The sequence below is a fragment of the Rhinatrema bivittatum genome, chromosome 9, assembly GCF_901001135.1.
Source record: "Rhinatrema bivittatum chromosome 9, aRhiBiv1.1, whole genome shotgun sequence".
Taxonomy (NCBI): domain Eukaryota; kingdom Metazoa; phylum Chordata; class Amphibia; order Gymnophiona; family Rhinatrematidae; genus Rhinatrema; species Rhinatrema bivittatum.
This window is the reverse complement of record NC_042623.1, coordinates 177,498,002-177,515,242: the sequence shown is the minus strand read 5'-3', so window position 1 is coordinate 177,515,242 and position 17,241 is coordinate 177,498,002. Positions and strand designations below refer to the sequence as shown.

Below are 17,241 nucleotides of genomic sequence, written 5' to 3'. Positions count from 1 at the left end.
TATATAGACCTACAACCATCTTAGACACTTCAGCTTTATCTCTCTGTGTGTCTTCCATTATGTCCTGGATGACACATAATAAACTGTCGTTGAACTTGAACAAAACTGACTTTTTATAGTACAACACCCCTCTGCTACTGCGTTCCCAAATTCTATTTCTTGCAACAATGTTCTGTTAAAAGTATCTCTGTATGTCAAAAGTCTGGGAGTTTGGTTAGATTCAGGGTTATCTTTCCAATGTTGCATAAGAAATACTATCAGATCTTTTTTAAGCTGAGGATGTTGCATGGCCTTAAGCCACTTCTTAACTCTGTCGATATTCGTCCAGTAGTCCAGGCTTTGATTTTGCCCCTGTTGTACTACTGTAATGTGATCTATTTGGGCCTGCCTGCTTATTCTTTATATGCCCTCCAACTTTTACAAAATGCCACTGCATGCCTCATTACAGGTACATACATTTGTGAACATATTTTCTCTGTTCTCACTAAACTTCAGTCATGGTTCACTGTCTCCTCCATCTGTGCTCCTTACCTTGGTCTAACGCCCTTTTAAAGATTTATATTCCAACTAGAAATCTGTGTTCTATTCATTGTGGCATGCTGGAAATACCATCTCATAATATAGCTCATCTGCAAGAAATACGAGAGAGGTCCTTCTCAACTGCATCTTCTGATTTCTGGAATTCACTTCCGCTAGAGCTGAGACTAGAAACTGATACCAAGAAATTCAAGACTGAGTTAAAAAAAAGTCATCTTTTTAGATTGGCATTTCTGTAAACTGACATGTTCTTAAACAGTGTTTTATTAATCCTCAATAACAGGTGAATTTTCAAAGGAGTTAAGTGAGTAAATATAACATACTAGCATAGTAATTTCCAAGCCATTTACGCATGTAAAGTGCACTTACATGAGTGAATCCTATGGAGAATTCAATGGCATATATTGTAGAAATTTTCAAAACCCCACCTGCCCAGGTAAAGTGCGTTTACCCAGTTTTAAGTATGTAAATGCTTTTGAAAATCAGGCCCTATAGCCCAAATTTTCAAAGTCCAGTGCACGCAAAAACGGGGAATATGCATGTGGCCAGGCTGTGCGCATGCCGAACACATTTTTAAAACGGCCCGGCCATGCACGTATCTCCTGATACACGCGGAAGTGCTGGGCTCCTTGAAAGGGGTGAACCAGGGGGGCGGGGTATGGGCAGGGTAGGGGGCGGAGTGGTACTCGACCTGGACAGTGGCCATTAAGCCCTGTCTTGGGGAAGCACATGTCGGCCGGTGCGTAGAACTTATTCCTGCTTGGAGGAGCAGGTAAGTTCTAAAACAAAAGAAATTACGATAGGGTAGGTTTAGGGGTTGGAAAGGGGAAAAGAGAAGAAGGCTAGTAGGGGAATAGGAAAGTTCCTTCCCAGTCCGCTCCTGGAAGGGAACTGGTGTAGGCCTGATCACATCACCGTATTATTTTTTTAAAATCCTCCCCCTTGCATGTGTGAGATACCACCTGCCTGCACATGTGCATGCTGATATTAAAATTGGGCGCACATGTGTCCGCACGTGTTGTAAAATTGCCACATCCATGTGCGCGTGCCGAGAACTGCACACACATGGAAGCATGCACGAACCTTTGAAAATCTACCCCAATGGTTTTATGAGACTTTCAGTACTTATTTTTATTTTATGGCTATTTTATTGTTTATGAGTCTATTGCAATATTGTAATGTATGTTTTTATTCTTATTTTTTTTAATATATTTTATTATGTCTGTAGTCCTGTAAATCAGAGCCCCGTGCACTGAGCAATTCATAAATTTTAATAAACTAACCTAGAAGGAAACATTTTTTCTGTAAAAAGTATTTGGATAAATAGTTTACTGTGCTGCAAAGAATTTTTCAGTATGACATGTAACTGAGAATTTTAATAATTTAGTCAACCTACATTGAAAGCTCATTTTGGCACTATTCTCTGAACAGTTCAGAAATAATTTCAATTGATTTTAAACTACAAATGAGTTATCTTTGACCAAAATAGAATGCATTTAATACTGTTTGCAAATATATTAGGGTACATTTTTAAACTTAGGCACGTGTGTCCATGTGCGCACACTTCCCAGCGCGTAACCCCCGTTGTTTGCGCATGCAGGGGGGATTTCAAATTTGCCTGTGAGTGAGAATAGAAATGTTATACCATAGTTGAGGAAAACAGCAGTGCATTCATACCCCCAAAAAACCTGGAAACCAAGATTCTGAACTGGGCATCGTTCCATTCATTATAAAAAGAGAATAGGCAAGCACTCATGACACCATTGTACCATTATGTTAGGTGCAAACAAAAAAATCCCAAGCAGATATATCTCCCCCCTCTTACCACCTCTAATTTAGAATTTCATTTCCTCCTTACCCTTCCCTAACCTCATACCTAATTTCTTAGAATCCCTTTATTCTCCAGTTCTGTTTAACTCAGTTCAGTTAAGTTACACCTAAATGATTGTTCTGTTTTTAATAGCTTCTACTTGTTTTATGTTCAAATACTTATATACTAACCCTTGTTAAATGTATAACGCTCCGGCGTAAGTTCCTGTTCACTGTACACCGACGTGATATCTCTGATGAGCGGCGGTATATAAAAAATTATAAATAAAATAAATAAATATACAAAACTCCACATGGGCTGGAAAGGTGAGAAAGTAAATCTCAAATTCAGAGAAAACCAAAGTGTTGATTTTATTATAAGAATATACTGTAATATTTTTTAAAAGTGTATAATGTCGCCAGAAGGCAAATGTAACCATAAGATCAACAATTTGTGATGTCACATTTTTTCCTTCAGATCAAAAGGTTACACTATGTAATCCATTAAATACAGGGATCAAAAAAAGTTGTCTGCTGTAAAATATCTTATTAATATCTTATTTTATATTAATACATTACTTTGGAGCAGACATCTTTTATTAAGTTCTTTACATATCATTTTTATACCACTACTCCTGTCATTTCGAGTTTAAGGTTAGTTTTTGCCTTTTTTTTTTTTTTTTACTGTTCACAAACTATTAAGTAGGAAGTGTATGTTAGTATAATTCATTCAGTAATTTCTATTACTTTTGATGGCTACCAGTTGGTTAACAGAAATAACTAATTTCATGGAATTATGCAGAAATCCAAATGTCATTCTTTGTACAAAAGCTATGCCCAAATATAACCTGGTCTATTTTCTATGGTCTACTTTTATATATTAATGGTACTCAGAACGTAAATACACATAACATGCAATACATACATAACATATCAAGTGAAAGGGAACATAAAAATCTTAGGAAGTAGAAAATATAAATGTTCCTGTAGGATACAGTGAGAAATATAAATCCAGTTAGAAAATGGGTAAATTATGTATCGAATCTTAAAGGGAACCTAAACCTTTAGGGCAGAGGTGCACAGCCCTGGTCCACAAGTAGGTTTGGTTTCCCAGGTCACTAAAGCTATGCAAATGTAAGCAAATATACCTGATGAATATTTATTATTCTGAAAATCAGTCCTGATTGTGGACCAGGGTTGCACATTTCTGCTTTATGGTGAATTTCATAGAGTTAACATTTTTTATGTTTAAGGTTTGGTTTTATAAACATCATAGAATTTTTTCTTTTCTTTTTATTTTTTTACAAGACTGGGTAGCATCACTTTAGCTCTCAGCAGGCTCCTCCTCTGATTTATGTGATGTTGTGCCTGCAACTGGATTGCCTGCAACTCATAGGCTCTGTAAAATTAGACAAGTATGATACAGATCTACCCAGTTTAACTGAAACTGATTCATCTGACTAATGTTAGCAAGTTTTCAGCTGTCAATAATCAAATTAAATCTTTTCACTGTTATATATATATATATATATATATATATATATATATATATATATATATGTGTTTCATAGCTATTTTATTTATTTTCAGTGAGCCCATGTTGCATTCGAAATACCTGCATCATAATTGGCCTGAAGACAGAAAACAATATTTTCCATCATAGACTGTTGTCCTTTAAATACTGTTTTTGTATGCAATACGAGAAACTCCCCTGCTCATTCTACACAGTAGTTCAGTATGGATGAATAGCTTTGGTTGAGATTGTCTGTCACGTTCACATTCACATATTGGCAGCCAGTAGTATTGTACATTCCCTCCCAAAAGCCATCTTTACTTAGCGACAGAGGGCAATTTTTGACCCCTCTGACAGATACTGCAGCTACCCCATGAGCTTTGAGCTTGAAGCGAATGTTGCTGTTGGCAGGCAACACTCCAGCAAGAGGTTCCACCAGGTCATAGTTCTCTGCCCACCTGGCATACTTTAAAGGGAAAGCTGGCCACTTCAGGTTGGCATTTGTGCAGGAGATGAGGTAGTTGCAGATATAACTGTACATCCTTCCTGGATTAGACTTGCTTTTGGCACAGATTTTGAGAACATAGAGCCCTGCTTGTGGAAGCTGAATCTTAAACTCAACTCTGTTTCCCTTCTGGACTTTGAAAACATGCCTTCTCTTCATCTCCTCTGACATTGTGATATCATTGAAATGCAGAGTGGCCAGAGTACTCATATTGTCAGCCAGTGTGAAATTGATAGCACAGTACCCATTGCTGGTGTAAATGATTGGCTCAAGGTGTGAGGGGTGAAGGAATCCTTTTTTCTCTGTAAGCCAGTTAGGACCCACTGGGTTATGCAGGTCCTCCGGAAAAGGAGGCCAATGAATCTCAGTATTTGTGCAGACGATGACATAGTTGCAGATAAAAATAAAGCTGTCTGGATCAGACTCACTTTCTGCATAAATTCCCAGAGTGTATGTTCCAGCCTGTGGTAGTTGAATACTAAATTCAACCCTGTTTTTCTGTTGGACTTGCAGGATGTGCCTTCTTTCAGTCTGCTCAGTCATTGGGATGATGTCAGACTGCAGTCGAGCGAAGACATGTCGATCTTTCTCCAGTGTAAAGCTAACAGTACAGCACCCGTCAGGGGAGTCAATGATTGGCTCAGGGTGTGAAGGGTGCAGGAAACCATTTTGTAGAGTCAACCAGTTGGGGCCCACTGGATTCTGTAGCTTTGGAGAGAAAGATGGCCATTTTACATTAATGTTTGAGCAGGTGAGGAGGTAATTGCAGACATATTCAAAGTTGCCTGGATCAAATTTATTGTCTGCATAGATTGTGAAAACATAGGTTCCTGACTGTGGAAGCTGGATTCTAAATTCAATCCAATTTTCCCGATGGACTTGCAAGATATGCCTTCTCTGCAGCGCCTCAGTCATTGGAATGTCATCTGAGTACAACGTAGCCATGACGTTTCTCTCTGTAGCCAGTGTGAAAGAGAGTGAGCAGCGCCCGTCGGTAGTATGTATGATTGGATTAAGATGTGTAGGCTTCAGGAACCCCTTTTTCTCTGATAACCAGCTGGGTCCCACTGGATTCTGTAGTTTAGATGGGAATGGTGGCCACTTTACAGCAGCATTCAAGCAGGAGAGCAGGTAGTTGCCAATATATTTGAAATTGCTGGGAGCATTCTGATAATCATGATATATTTTAAGTGCATAGGCACCCGCCTGTGGTAGTTGGATCTTTAGTTCTATTTGTTTTTTCTTTTGAATTAATAAAATATGTCTTCTTTCTATTTGCTCTGTTGTGACTTCATCAGAGTGCAATGTGGCTAATACATTAATACCTTCATCCACTTTAAAACTTAGAGAACAGAGGCCATCCAAGGTATATATGATTGGATCAAGATGTGAAGGTTGCAAGAATCCTTTCTGTTGGGTCAACCAGCAGGGTCCCACTGGATTCTGAAGCTCTTCTGGGAAAGCTGGCCACCTCACCTCAGTATTGGTACAAAAGATGAGATAATTACAAACATAGTCGAAGTAACCTGGAGTGGACTTACTCTCACTGTAGATCTTAAGAACATAGTTCCCCATCTGTGGAAGATGGATCTTAAACTCAATCCATTTTCCCTGTTGGATCTGCAGGATGTGCCTCCTCTTGGTAACCTCTGTCATTAAGGCATCATCAGAGTGAAGAATAGCTATGAGCCTTACATCTTTTTCCAGCATAAAACCAACAGAGCAGCGTCCATCATTGCTATAAATAATAGGTTCTGATTGTGATGGCTGTAAAAACCCTTTCTTTTCCGTTAGCCAGCTAGGTCCCACTGGGTTATCAAGATCTATGGGGATTTTTATGTTCCTGTCCACAGAAGTGCATTCAATGATGTAGTCCAACACATTTTCATGTCTATCTTTGGCTGAGTTGTAGGGCTTAGCATACAGCTGTAATCTGTGATGCCCAGTCACCTGTGGATAGATCTCAAGCTTCATCTCATTCTTCTTAAAAGTCATTAACCCCAATTTCTCAGTTGCATTCAGAGTAAAGGAGAAGAGTATTGGCGTGCAAGATTTTATGCAGATTGTTGCTTTTCCATTCACTGCAGAAAAGATGAAAAGGCATGCCAAAAGTTTTCTGATTACAAATCATATACATAAAAATGAACCAATTAATATGCAATATTTTGTTACATTCCAATGCCTCTTATCTGTTAAAGAAATGTCTCACTTATGGGTGAATTTTAATAGTCTGGAGCATGCCAAAGCTGGGAGATATGAGAGTATGTCTGGCCAGTGCAAGCCACGTGGATTTTGAAAGGCACCCATGTATGCGCCTGTCTCCCGGTATGCACACAAATGAGAGAGCCCAAAAAGGGACAGGGCATGGTCTGGGTGGAGCAAGAGTGGGACACGGGTGTTCCGGGACTTTTACATGAAATGTGTGCGTAACTAAATATGTGCACAAGTGCGCGCCGGGGCCCCCTGCCGCTTAACCTTACTACTGCTATGGATGGCATGTAAGTAATAAACTAAAAAAAAATCTAGGCTAGTCAGTGGGGCTTTAAGGGTCGGGGCTAACAGGGGGAAAGGGAAACTATTAAACTAGGGTGGTTGGGAAGTACTATCCCTTGCCTGGGTGAACTGGGAATGAACTGGTGAAACTAGCAATGACGTGGGTGAGTGTCCTTTTTTAAAACCCTCAATTTACATGGTGGAAGCGGGATTTATTTATTTATTTATTTATTTTAAAACTTTTCTATACCGTCGCTAAGTTAGGTACCATCACAATGGTTTACAAACAGGCACAAATAATGTATGTATAGGTATGTTATCGTACATTCTAACAGGTGCCAATTAAGTACGGTTACAAACTCATTAATAAAATCAATGTTTGAGTAGTGATGGTCAATTCCAGGTGTGTTATTGAGTTACTCTTCATAGTTATGTTAATATGCATTTTTAAGGACTGTTAAAATCTTCATTCTCAGTTCCACTTCTCTGACTTGTTTTCTCTCCTCCTCTCTACCCTCCCGTTTCTTTAGGAAAGGCTTGTTTGAAGAGCCATGTCTTTAAGGTTTTCTTAAAAAATTTGATATCACTCTGCAATCTGATTTCAGTGGGCAATGTGTTCCATAGGTTGGGCCCTGCCAGGGATAGGGCCCTTTCTCTTACTTGGGTTAGTTTTGCTGATTTTACTGAAGGGACTGTTAGTAGTGCTTTATTAGCTGAGCGAAGGTTTCTTTGTGGGACATGGACTCGTAGGGCTGTGTTTAGCCAGTCTGCTTCTTTATCATATATTAGTTTGTGTATGGTGCATAAGGCCTTGTATTTTATCCTGTATTCGATTGGCTACCAGTGTAAGTCTGCTAGAGTTTCAGTTATATGGTCCCTTCTTTTTTTTCCCGTCAGTATTCTGGCTGCAGTATTTTGAAGTATTTGGAGTAGTCTTATTGATGTGCTGGGGAGTCCTAGTAAGAGTGCATTACAGTAATCAGTGCTGGAAAAAACAAGTGTTTGTAAAACTGTTCTGAAGTGGGCAAGTGTGAGTAATGGCTTCAATCTTTTTAGGACCATAAGTTTCGCGTATCCTTCCCTTACTTTTAATGATATGTGCTGCTTTAGATTCATTTCTGAATCCATTATTACCCCCAGATTTCTTACTTTTTCGGCAAGTTCTATTTTCTGGTTGTTTCTTAGAGCTATTGGGGTTTTAGTAATTTCAGTATGTTTTCTTTCAAGGTGTAGGAATTCAGTTTTGTCAATGTTAATAACCAGTTCCATTTGGGTAAGTAGTTGTTTTATTATGTCTAGGTACATGTTTGCTAGTCCTAGTGTTTTTTCAATTGTGTCGTCTATTGGTAGAATTAACTGAATGTCGTCTGCGTAGATGTAGGCCTGCCAGCAGATGGCATAGGGGCAGCATATATATGTTAAAGAGGGTGGCAGACAAAGCTGAACCCTGAGGTACTCCGGTTTCAAGTTTAAGTTTTTCTGATAGAGTGTTTTTTATCTGGACTTGGAAGAATCTATTGCGGGCACATATGCGTGGCCACTTAAAATTGCGCACGCATTTATGCACATTCAGCCTATTTTATACTATGCGTGCATTTATGCGCGCATGTTATAAAATGGCCATGTCCTTAGGCGTGAACAAGTGTGCCTGCGCGGCAGTTTAAAAGTTACCATCCTGGGGTCTGTATAGTCTAACCAGCCAAGCAATTTGAATGACTTGTTAATTAGTTATGGGTGGGAGGGTTATTTAAGCAACATAAAAATATAGAACATAATGACAGATAAAGATGGTTAGACCCATCTAGTCTGCCAAATATACTTCTTAAACAAGGTCATAGACCCGAGTGCAACTGATATTCAGCTTTCCATCCACTTCACTGTAACTAAGGATCCTCTATGCTTATCCCATACTTTCTTGAATTTTGTTGCTGTTTTTGCCTCTACCGTTCTTTCTGTAAAAAAAAAAAAAAATCATTTCTAATGTTACTGCAGAGTTAATCCACTTGGAGCCTTCTATCATGACCTTTCTTTTCTCTGAATAATGTTTGCTTCTTATGCATTATTTGTAGCTTTGAGGTATTGTAATGTCTCTCTCATAACTTCCCTCGCTCTCTCTCATTTCAGGAACACATATTTAGGTCCTTTCTCATTTCCTAGACTTTCTGGTAGTGCTTCTCTGGACTGCCTCTGTTTTGTCGATATCCTGTGGGAGGTACAGACACAGCCCCCAATTTCCAGTGACAGCTCAGGGATAGATTCTGTGGTTTCAAAATTCCACAGCAAATTTTAGGAACATTTGCAGCATATCTAATGCAGATTTGTATTTTAATTTATAAAACATCAGTTTCTGACTTTTCTTGTGTCTCCAATTAATTTATATGGTTGTTTTTTTGGGGAAAGGGATCTTACTAATTAGTGCTGAGAAAGTAGGAGGAGAAGCTGGGGGAAAGGAAGGGGGAGGAGGGAGATGGAAATAGGATCTCAAGGGGGGGGGGAGGAGGAGGGACTGAGGCACAGAGGGAAGAAAGAATAGTGGGATTCAAGAAGGGAGGAGAGGAAAAGAAAGGGAAGTGGGAATCCTGGATCAGAAAGGGCAGAAATTGACACACACACACTTCCTCCTGATGTTAATCCCTTCTCTCACTCACACACCCCATATTAACTCCGATTCCCTCACTTTCACCTCATTCCCTCTAATCTCCTCACTCACACCCCCTCCAGTCCCCTCACTCATATCCCAAAACCCCTTTGATCCTTTCACCTATGCTTCTCAGCCCCTCCCATCCCCTCACACAATCTCTTCCCAGAGCCCAATTTTGATCCCCTTACACCCCAAAGCTCTTCTGATCTCTTTCACTAACAGTCTCCATGCCCTCACCACCCCCACCCCGATACTCATATATCCCACAGCCTTGCTAGTTCCTTCAGTCTATTCCTGTTTCCCGTGCCATTATTCACTCACTATTCCCCTCTGATCCCTTCATGCTCTCTCCATGCCCTGGTGCCCCCAGTCTTTCCCCACACCCCCTGATGCTCTGCCTATCTCCCTCCTGCCCCCACTTCATTGCAGTCACTGTCTTCTTGTCCTGTCTCCATCCTTCTCACTCCTCTGCACCCTCTAATCCTAGCTTCCTGTTAAGAAGAAGAGAGTGCCAGCTCGACAGCTTGGGCCACATACTCCTCCTCCTCTGTTACTGATGGCCAGAGTGTCATGGTGTTTGAACTACGCAGTTCAAAGTGCTACAGTGGCCCAGGTAGTAGAGGAGGAGGAAGCGGTACAAGGTGGCATGCTGCCGCTGTTCTCCTCTCAACAACATCATCTTCATCATCTATTTGTTTCATGCCTTTCCAGCCAGAGAGATCAAGACATATTACAAAATACACATGGACAATATATGTTAGAAGTCATTTAATAAGGGTACTATATCTACATTGTGAAAAGAACAAATTCAGAGTTACAAAATAGGAATGAAACAAGAGGCTACTAAGGATACATGATAAGGGAATAAGGCTCTAGGACAACAATAGCCATAATGGAATTATGTACATCTTAAAAGTTTATATGCCTATATATATATATATATATGTGTGTGTGTGTGTGTGAACTATATAAGCCATTGAGATCTTACTGATTGTTTGACATTGTGGTGGCTATAGCTTCAGGGTTTTAAAGTAACTTCTGTCAAGAGACCTTGTGCGGTTGTTTAATGATTATGTGCAGAGTTCTTAGTAGGTATGATTTACTGGAAAGTAGCAAATGCTTCTTCAAAGAACCAGTTCTTTAGCAGCTTCCTAAAGGACAAAAGATTTGGAGCGAGTCTGATATGGAATGGAAGGGAGTTCCATAACATCTGGACAGAGCCTATGAAGATTTTTATCCTACTTTCAACGAGGTTCAAAATTTTGGGGGAAGGCACCACTAGACGTGCCAGTGTTTATGATCGCTGCTGGCAGAAAGGTGTGTAGGGGGTTAATGTTTTCAAGAGGTAGTTAGGTGCCATACTTTTGAATATTTCATAGCCTAAGACTAGAAGTTTGAATTTCATGTAATAGTGAGTCAGGAGCCAGATTTTAGAGCAAGGGTAATATGTTCAAATTTCTTTGTCTTTGTTATTATAGAGGATGTCACACTCTGTACAACTTGTTAGTGGCAGTTGGGGATTATGCTGTGGAATGCATTGCAGTAGTCTATTCAAGAGATTACTGAAGCTTGAACAAGGGTGCAAAAGTATTGTCATAGAAAAGGTGGTAGAGAGTCAGTTTGGAGACTGCTTTAATCTGGGACATGATAGTGAGTTGAGAGTCTAGGATAAATCCTCAACTCCATACTTAGGTACAAAGTGATAGGATTGTTCCATGAAGGACCACTTTCGGATCTTTCTTCCTAATCCATAACATTTGTTTTTCTAGGTGAGCCTACGTTTGTTATGATGTAATCAATTTTCAATTAATGTTAGGCAGTTGTTTAGGTTAGAAATGGAGGCATCAAGGTTTGTGCTGAGTGGAACGAATAGATGTATGTCATCAGTATAGGAGTAATATGTGATGTGGTAGACTTGGATGAATTTGCCGAGAAGGGCCATATGGATGTTGAATAAAGTTGGTGAGAGCATAGAGCCTCCTGGTGCCAAACACAAGAGAGAGTCTGTGGTTGTTAGGGCAATAGATTGGATGCATTCTGATAATTAGGTGAACCAGGATTTAGCTGGCCTGCCATTCCCAGATCACTCTGTCTGGAGATGAGGTTGTTAAGTTCTGTTGTATCTTATACTGCTGATAAGGTCAAGAGTATTAGTAGTGCTGAGTGACCACGATCAAGAAGCAATCTGAGTTCATGGATCAGACTTATTAGTATGATTTCAGTACTGGGTTGGGAGTGGATGCCAGACTGGTAGGAGACCAAGGCATTGATGGCAATCGGATGGTTAGAGAATTGAATTAGTATTTCTTTTTCTAGAATCTTGCTTAGAAAAGGGAGGTTAGAAACTGTGCTGTAGTCACTTGAGTCCCTGGGGTCCAAGTTAATCTTCTTCAAGGAGAGTCTGATTATTGCTCTTTTTATTTATTTATTATTTGATTTTTATTAGATTTTAAATCAAAAACATTAATTTAAAACCAAAGAAAAGATGGATTATAACTGTAATATAAAGAATAAATTATAAACAAAAAGAATTATAAAACATCCCAAGTCCACATAGTGGGGAGCTGCCAAAGAGTAATAAAAAGAAACCAAACAAAATGCAAGCACTCCCCAAGTGCAACCATCATACTCTACCCTAAACTTCAAAAACATTACATCTTATCAGAACAAAAACTCTCCAAATGAAGAGGGTCAGAAAAATGTACTTATTTCCTAGATGGACTACAACACATTTGCAGGGAAATTTCAAAAGAAAAGAAGCACCCCAGTCAAGAACATGTCTTTTATGCTGGAGAAAAAGCCTTCTCCTTGCTTTTGAGTTTCTTTAGCCACATCTGGAAAAATGTCTTCTGACCACAAAAAATTTCTTCTTGGCATTTAAAATACTGCTGGGAAATTAAATCCTTGTCAGACTCTAAACAAATGTAATAACCAAGGTAGCTCAGTTTGTAATTTTATCTTGAGAGCTTTGAAGAAATCAGAGCTATCAAAAGGAGCTAACACGTCAGATGTTCCCTCTACTGCATTAGAAATCTTTTTTTTTTTTATCTCAGGCAAATAACAATTAGCTCAAACTTTTTATCCTGAGAGAATTGCAAAACTTCAATATCATATTTTCTAAATAATTTATATCTTGAGATTAATCTAGTTTTGGGAAAATTCAGTAATTTAAGATTCTTAGACTTCATCCTATTCCCCAACACTTCACATTTATAATGTTAAACTCAAATTATCAATACTAGCAGTCGCAGATGATGCAACCTGAGATGTAACAGACTCCAGTATCTGCTCCAGGTTGGACAATTTAGAAGAGGTAATGCAGAAAAACACACAATTGAGGCCAGGCTGAGCTAGAGATGGTTTGGAAAAACCACCCTCTATATAATCCCTGAGATATCAGCTAGTTCAGGAGAGGCTTCACCAAACATAGTCCCACCCAAAACCTGTGGTGATGAAACAGGCTGAGGGACCAAAATCCAGTGATCACTCGGATCTCCATCTTATCGGATGCACAAACCAGAGGAGGAGAAATTCTCATAAACAGTGGATCTCCCAAATCTCTATCTGCCTCAGTCTCTAATTCATATGAGGAAGGACCTGGTCCAGGTAAAGAGTTCTTATCTTTGTCCTGAAGGATCTGAAATTGTGGCAGCGGCGGGGAAGAGCACACACACCGGGACTCAGAAAAGCCTCATCCTCCCCATTTGAGTTTACCTGGATAGATGAATTCAAGCCATGCAAATGTGCATCCCTAGGTCCTCTCACTGATGTTGATGCCAAGGGAAAGACCAAGACTCTCTCTTTCCTTTTCCTCCTTATAGTCGGCAGCTGGATGAAAAAGGGGCATGCCCCATTGGCACGAGGCTTCGGCAGCCTGCTGGTGGCTGGGGGCTGTGGCACCCTGATTTTAAAGGCCCCGGAATTCCTGATGACATCGATGGCAAGGTGGTCAGGCAGAATCCTGCAACCACCACTTTATGGCACTTTTTTAGACATCTTGGTAAATTGTACTGGCGCACACGCTGCCGCTCTTGTTTCTGCCCAGCCCCCTTCCATGCTGATTCTGCAAAGAACAAGGAATTCCATGGGAAGGGCTGGGCTTTTCATTCCTAACCGTGCCCACAGAGTCATGGGAAATCAGGGGCTTTAGCGAAAGCCTCCATACACACAGTACAGGAACTGTCATCAGCCACTTGTACAGAGGCATTATCATCTCCTTTTGTTTCCTTCTGATGGTGTACTTTGTGTAAACAATGCAGACACAAGTGTATTTTACATACAGTGCTACAGACTTTTTTCCGCATGCCTTTTTTCTATTAACAATGGAGCAAGAGCCCTTTCCAGGCAGTCACTACTCGTACTGTGCAAGCTAGGCCACAGAATTCTATTTACCAATGAAGGAAAAAAAGAAAGCAATACAACTCTTAATTAGATTAGGGTTTTTCATACCTGCTCCTTCATATTGTGATGGGAGTCACAACTCTCTGGGACGATTGATAAAACTATTTGCTATTCATGTCTGAAATAAAGGCTAGGTGAGAAGCTGAATAGGGACAAAAATGCGAGTTTAATCAGGCATTTCAGTCTTGTCTGGCTCCAAGCCCAAGTTGTTCTGGAGATTTTTAAATATTTTCTTCTTCGAAGATTCTGCTAAAAGCTGCCTTATCCTGCCTTACAAATCCAATACAGAAATAAATATATAAATTAAGAGGATAAGTTATTTATTTACTTATGTGGGACACAAATGTTTAAAATATGTTCACAGCTCAAAGTGGCTAACATAAAAATATTCATTAAAAAAAGTACATAGACCTTTAGAACATAAACAAACCATCATCAGGCTTGGCTTATTTGTGCTTTCTTGCATTTCAAAAGCCCCATAATGTGTTAGTGTCTCTGCATGGGCCTGGGCATTGGACAAAATACCACAAACAATTATTAGTCCATCTGTATTATCCTGCATATCAGAGGTCCCCTAGAATTGCTCGAATATGTCAGCAAAGGCTTGTTGAGACTAGTACATTCTAAGTCCGTCCTTGATTGTCTTCCCATATGCTGTCAACGGGAAGCTTACTGGCAAGGAGTTCCAAATGACTGGGCCTGTGACGGAAAAAGTTCTTTCCCATTCTTCGGCAAGATGTGCAAGGCATAGTGATGGCACATCAAGTAGGCCTCTTTGTAAGTGAGTGACTGGTCGAGATTACAGATATGTAACATGGGGTCCATCCAAGGGTAGGCACCCTCCCCTAATATTTTGTGAATCATAGTGGCCACCTTATATTTCACATGCCATTCAACTGGGAACCAGTGCAAGTCATACTGTTCCAGAGTAAATCGGGACCTTAAACTCTGACCAGTAAGCACATGAGCAGCTCCGTTCTGCAGTAACTGCAATGCCCTGAGCATGTTAGCCAGCATCCCGAAAAAGATGGAATTGCAATAGTCTAAGCTGAAAAAGACTAGAGACTGAAAAACTGTGCGAAACTCTGAAGAGCCTAGTAGAGGTTTCAATTTCTGCAAATGCCTCAATTTGAAAAACCCAGCACGTACCACAGGTTTGACCTGCGCAAACAGGGAAAGATTAGAGTCTACTGCAAGGCTCTTCACCCTTCAGGCAATAGCAATCTCAACACCCTCACAAGTAAAAGAGGAGGGCACTAATGAGAGAGAGAGAGGCGTTGGAGAATAAACACCCTCCTTGGTCTTACTCAAGTTGAACACAAGCCTTTTATGGGATAGCCACTGTCTCACAGATGAAAGACAGCTTGAAAGCATATTGGATGGAGCACACCAAGATGTTTGAGCAGGGATGTAAAATTGTATATTGTTGGCATAGAAGTGGTATCCTGAAGAGAGCCCAGTCAGTAGCCGACAAATTGAAGCCATGTAAATATTGAATAACATAGATAAGAGAAGACCCCCGAGGAGCTCCCAGTTGTGATTCTATCCATATCCTTACAATGACATGTGAACTTTATATTTAACACCATTTTTTGATATTAGCTCATTGGCTTGCTTGGTAACTCAATGCTCTAGCATGCTATAGACCTAGGTTGTGAAACAAATTTGGGATTCTAGACCAAGGACGAGCAAACTCTTTGAGCTGCAATTTGTTGGGCCCTTACCCCCAAGATGGGTTATTTCATATATATATCTATACATATGACAAGAAGCATGAGTTATGGGTCCTCAGTTTTTGAAACTTTTAAAATATGGATAAAAGTGAGCCCAACCAGCATGACTTTATTATCTAAGTGAAAACATGTGATGAAATCAGCCAGCATGAGCGAGAGTGTTTAATCCTTGAATTTGTAGCAAAAGGGGCAAACACCTTTCCGGGTTACCAGTAAGCCCTGGGAGAAGACATACTAATGAAGTTAGAGAGATAATTAGGGGAAGGATCCATTCATTGACAGCCCCCCCATTTAGGGTGCTGTAATGGATTTCCCCTGCAGGAGGTTTTATAGCAGAGCTCCGCAAAGGGCTCTGGGGGCAGTCTTAGTTGGAAGATTGAGGACGGTTGGAGATTTTCCTGAGTTGTTTTTGGGCCTCCCAGGAGCCTTGCAAGCCACCCGAGATCCTTCAGAGCAGGTCAGGGCTCCATTGCAGAGTGGTTGTCCAGGGACTACATTGGAGTTTTGGACATTTTGCTTGGTAGGAGCCCTGCTGCACACCTGAGCCTTTCCGAGACGCAGGGAGTGGGGAAAACCTGTGCTGAGGATGCCCAAGGATAGGGAAGCCCTGCCCCTGAAGTGGTGGTGACCCATTGCAAGGGATCTCCTGTGCTTGCTTTTGGGAACAGAAGAAGTTAATTTCAAGACCTGGGAGGAAGTTTGTTTTCTGCCCCCTCTTCCTACCCATCCCTGGTCCTGTGAGACCTGCAGTTCCATCAGGGATCCTTATCCAGACAAAGGACATCCAACTGTGAGTAAGAACTTAGCTGTAATTGGAGGACACCCAATCGGAGTCTTCACAATCCCTGAGGAAAGAGAAAGAAAAAAATACTCTCTGTGCAGAGACAGTTTTTGCCATCTGGGAAGTGTTTCCCATCCATTTAAGGGGCCCTGACCGAAGTGGGATCACCACTGAACATAAGCCAGGAGGGCGGCTGATTCCCGGCCTCTTCATAAGACTCTTGCACAGATAGAGGATCAAGAATTGTACCAAAGAGCCAGAAAGACTGTGGGGCTGCCAAGCATGTTTACTGTGCCATCAATCCAGAGTTGTTTACAGTAAAGTATTATTTTTGGACACCAATCCAGTGGTCCCTGTGTCTTCTTTGGGTACACAGATTACAGTGTATGGGAATTCAGCTCACCCAGAGAATTAAGGAGAGGAGGTCAGTCACCCCGCGCTGGGACCTGAGAGGACCCTTTTCTTCCCCCAATTGAAAGAATCCACATGGAATAAAGGGCTAGTCAGGGTCCCTGCCCCGTAGAGACTATAAATAACTTTATGGCGCCACCCATGCCAGACATGCACACCAGGGTGGGGTTACATAGGTATAAGTTCTTAAAATAAGATTTATTAAAATATCTGCATTTTGTAACATTTGAAGCAGAATTTTAACTTCTTTATGCCTCTGATACAAGCCATATGGGACAGACAAAATCTCTTGGATGATGTTAATTCCTGATAGAAAATTACAAGGAAAGTACACAGTACATTCTTAGGCTGTGATGTCAGTACACTCTATGGACAAGAAGCAAAAAAAAAAAAAAGAGCGATTTTCAAAACTGCATT

At 40.5% G+C, this 17,241-nt stretch overlaps 1 protein-coding gene across 3 annotated transcripts in view; it reads right to left on the bottom strand.

Moving 5' to 3' along the window:
- Positions 1-3,912: 3,912 nt before the first annotated feature.
- LOC115099385 (kyphoscoliosis peptidase-like) overlaps positions 3,913-17,241 on the bottom strand; it is a 121,011-nt gene continuing 107,682 nt past the window's right edge. For all 3 annotated transcript variants that reach the window (XM_029616992.1, XM_029616993.1, XM_029616994.1), the window contains one exon: positions 3,913-6,445. In XM_029616992.1, the coding sequence (XP_029472852.1) occupies positions 4,062-6,445 (2,384 nt within the window). In that variant the 3' untranslated portion in view covers positions 3,913-4,061. The remainder of the gene's footprint in view (positions 6,446-17,241) is intronic.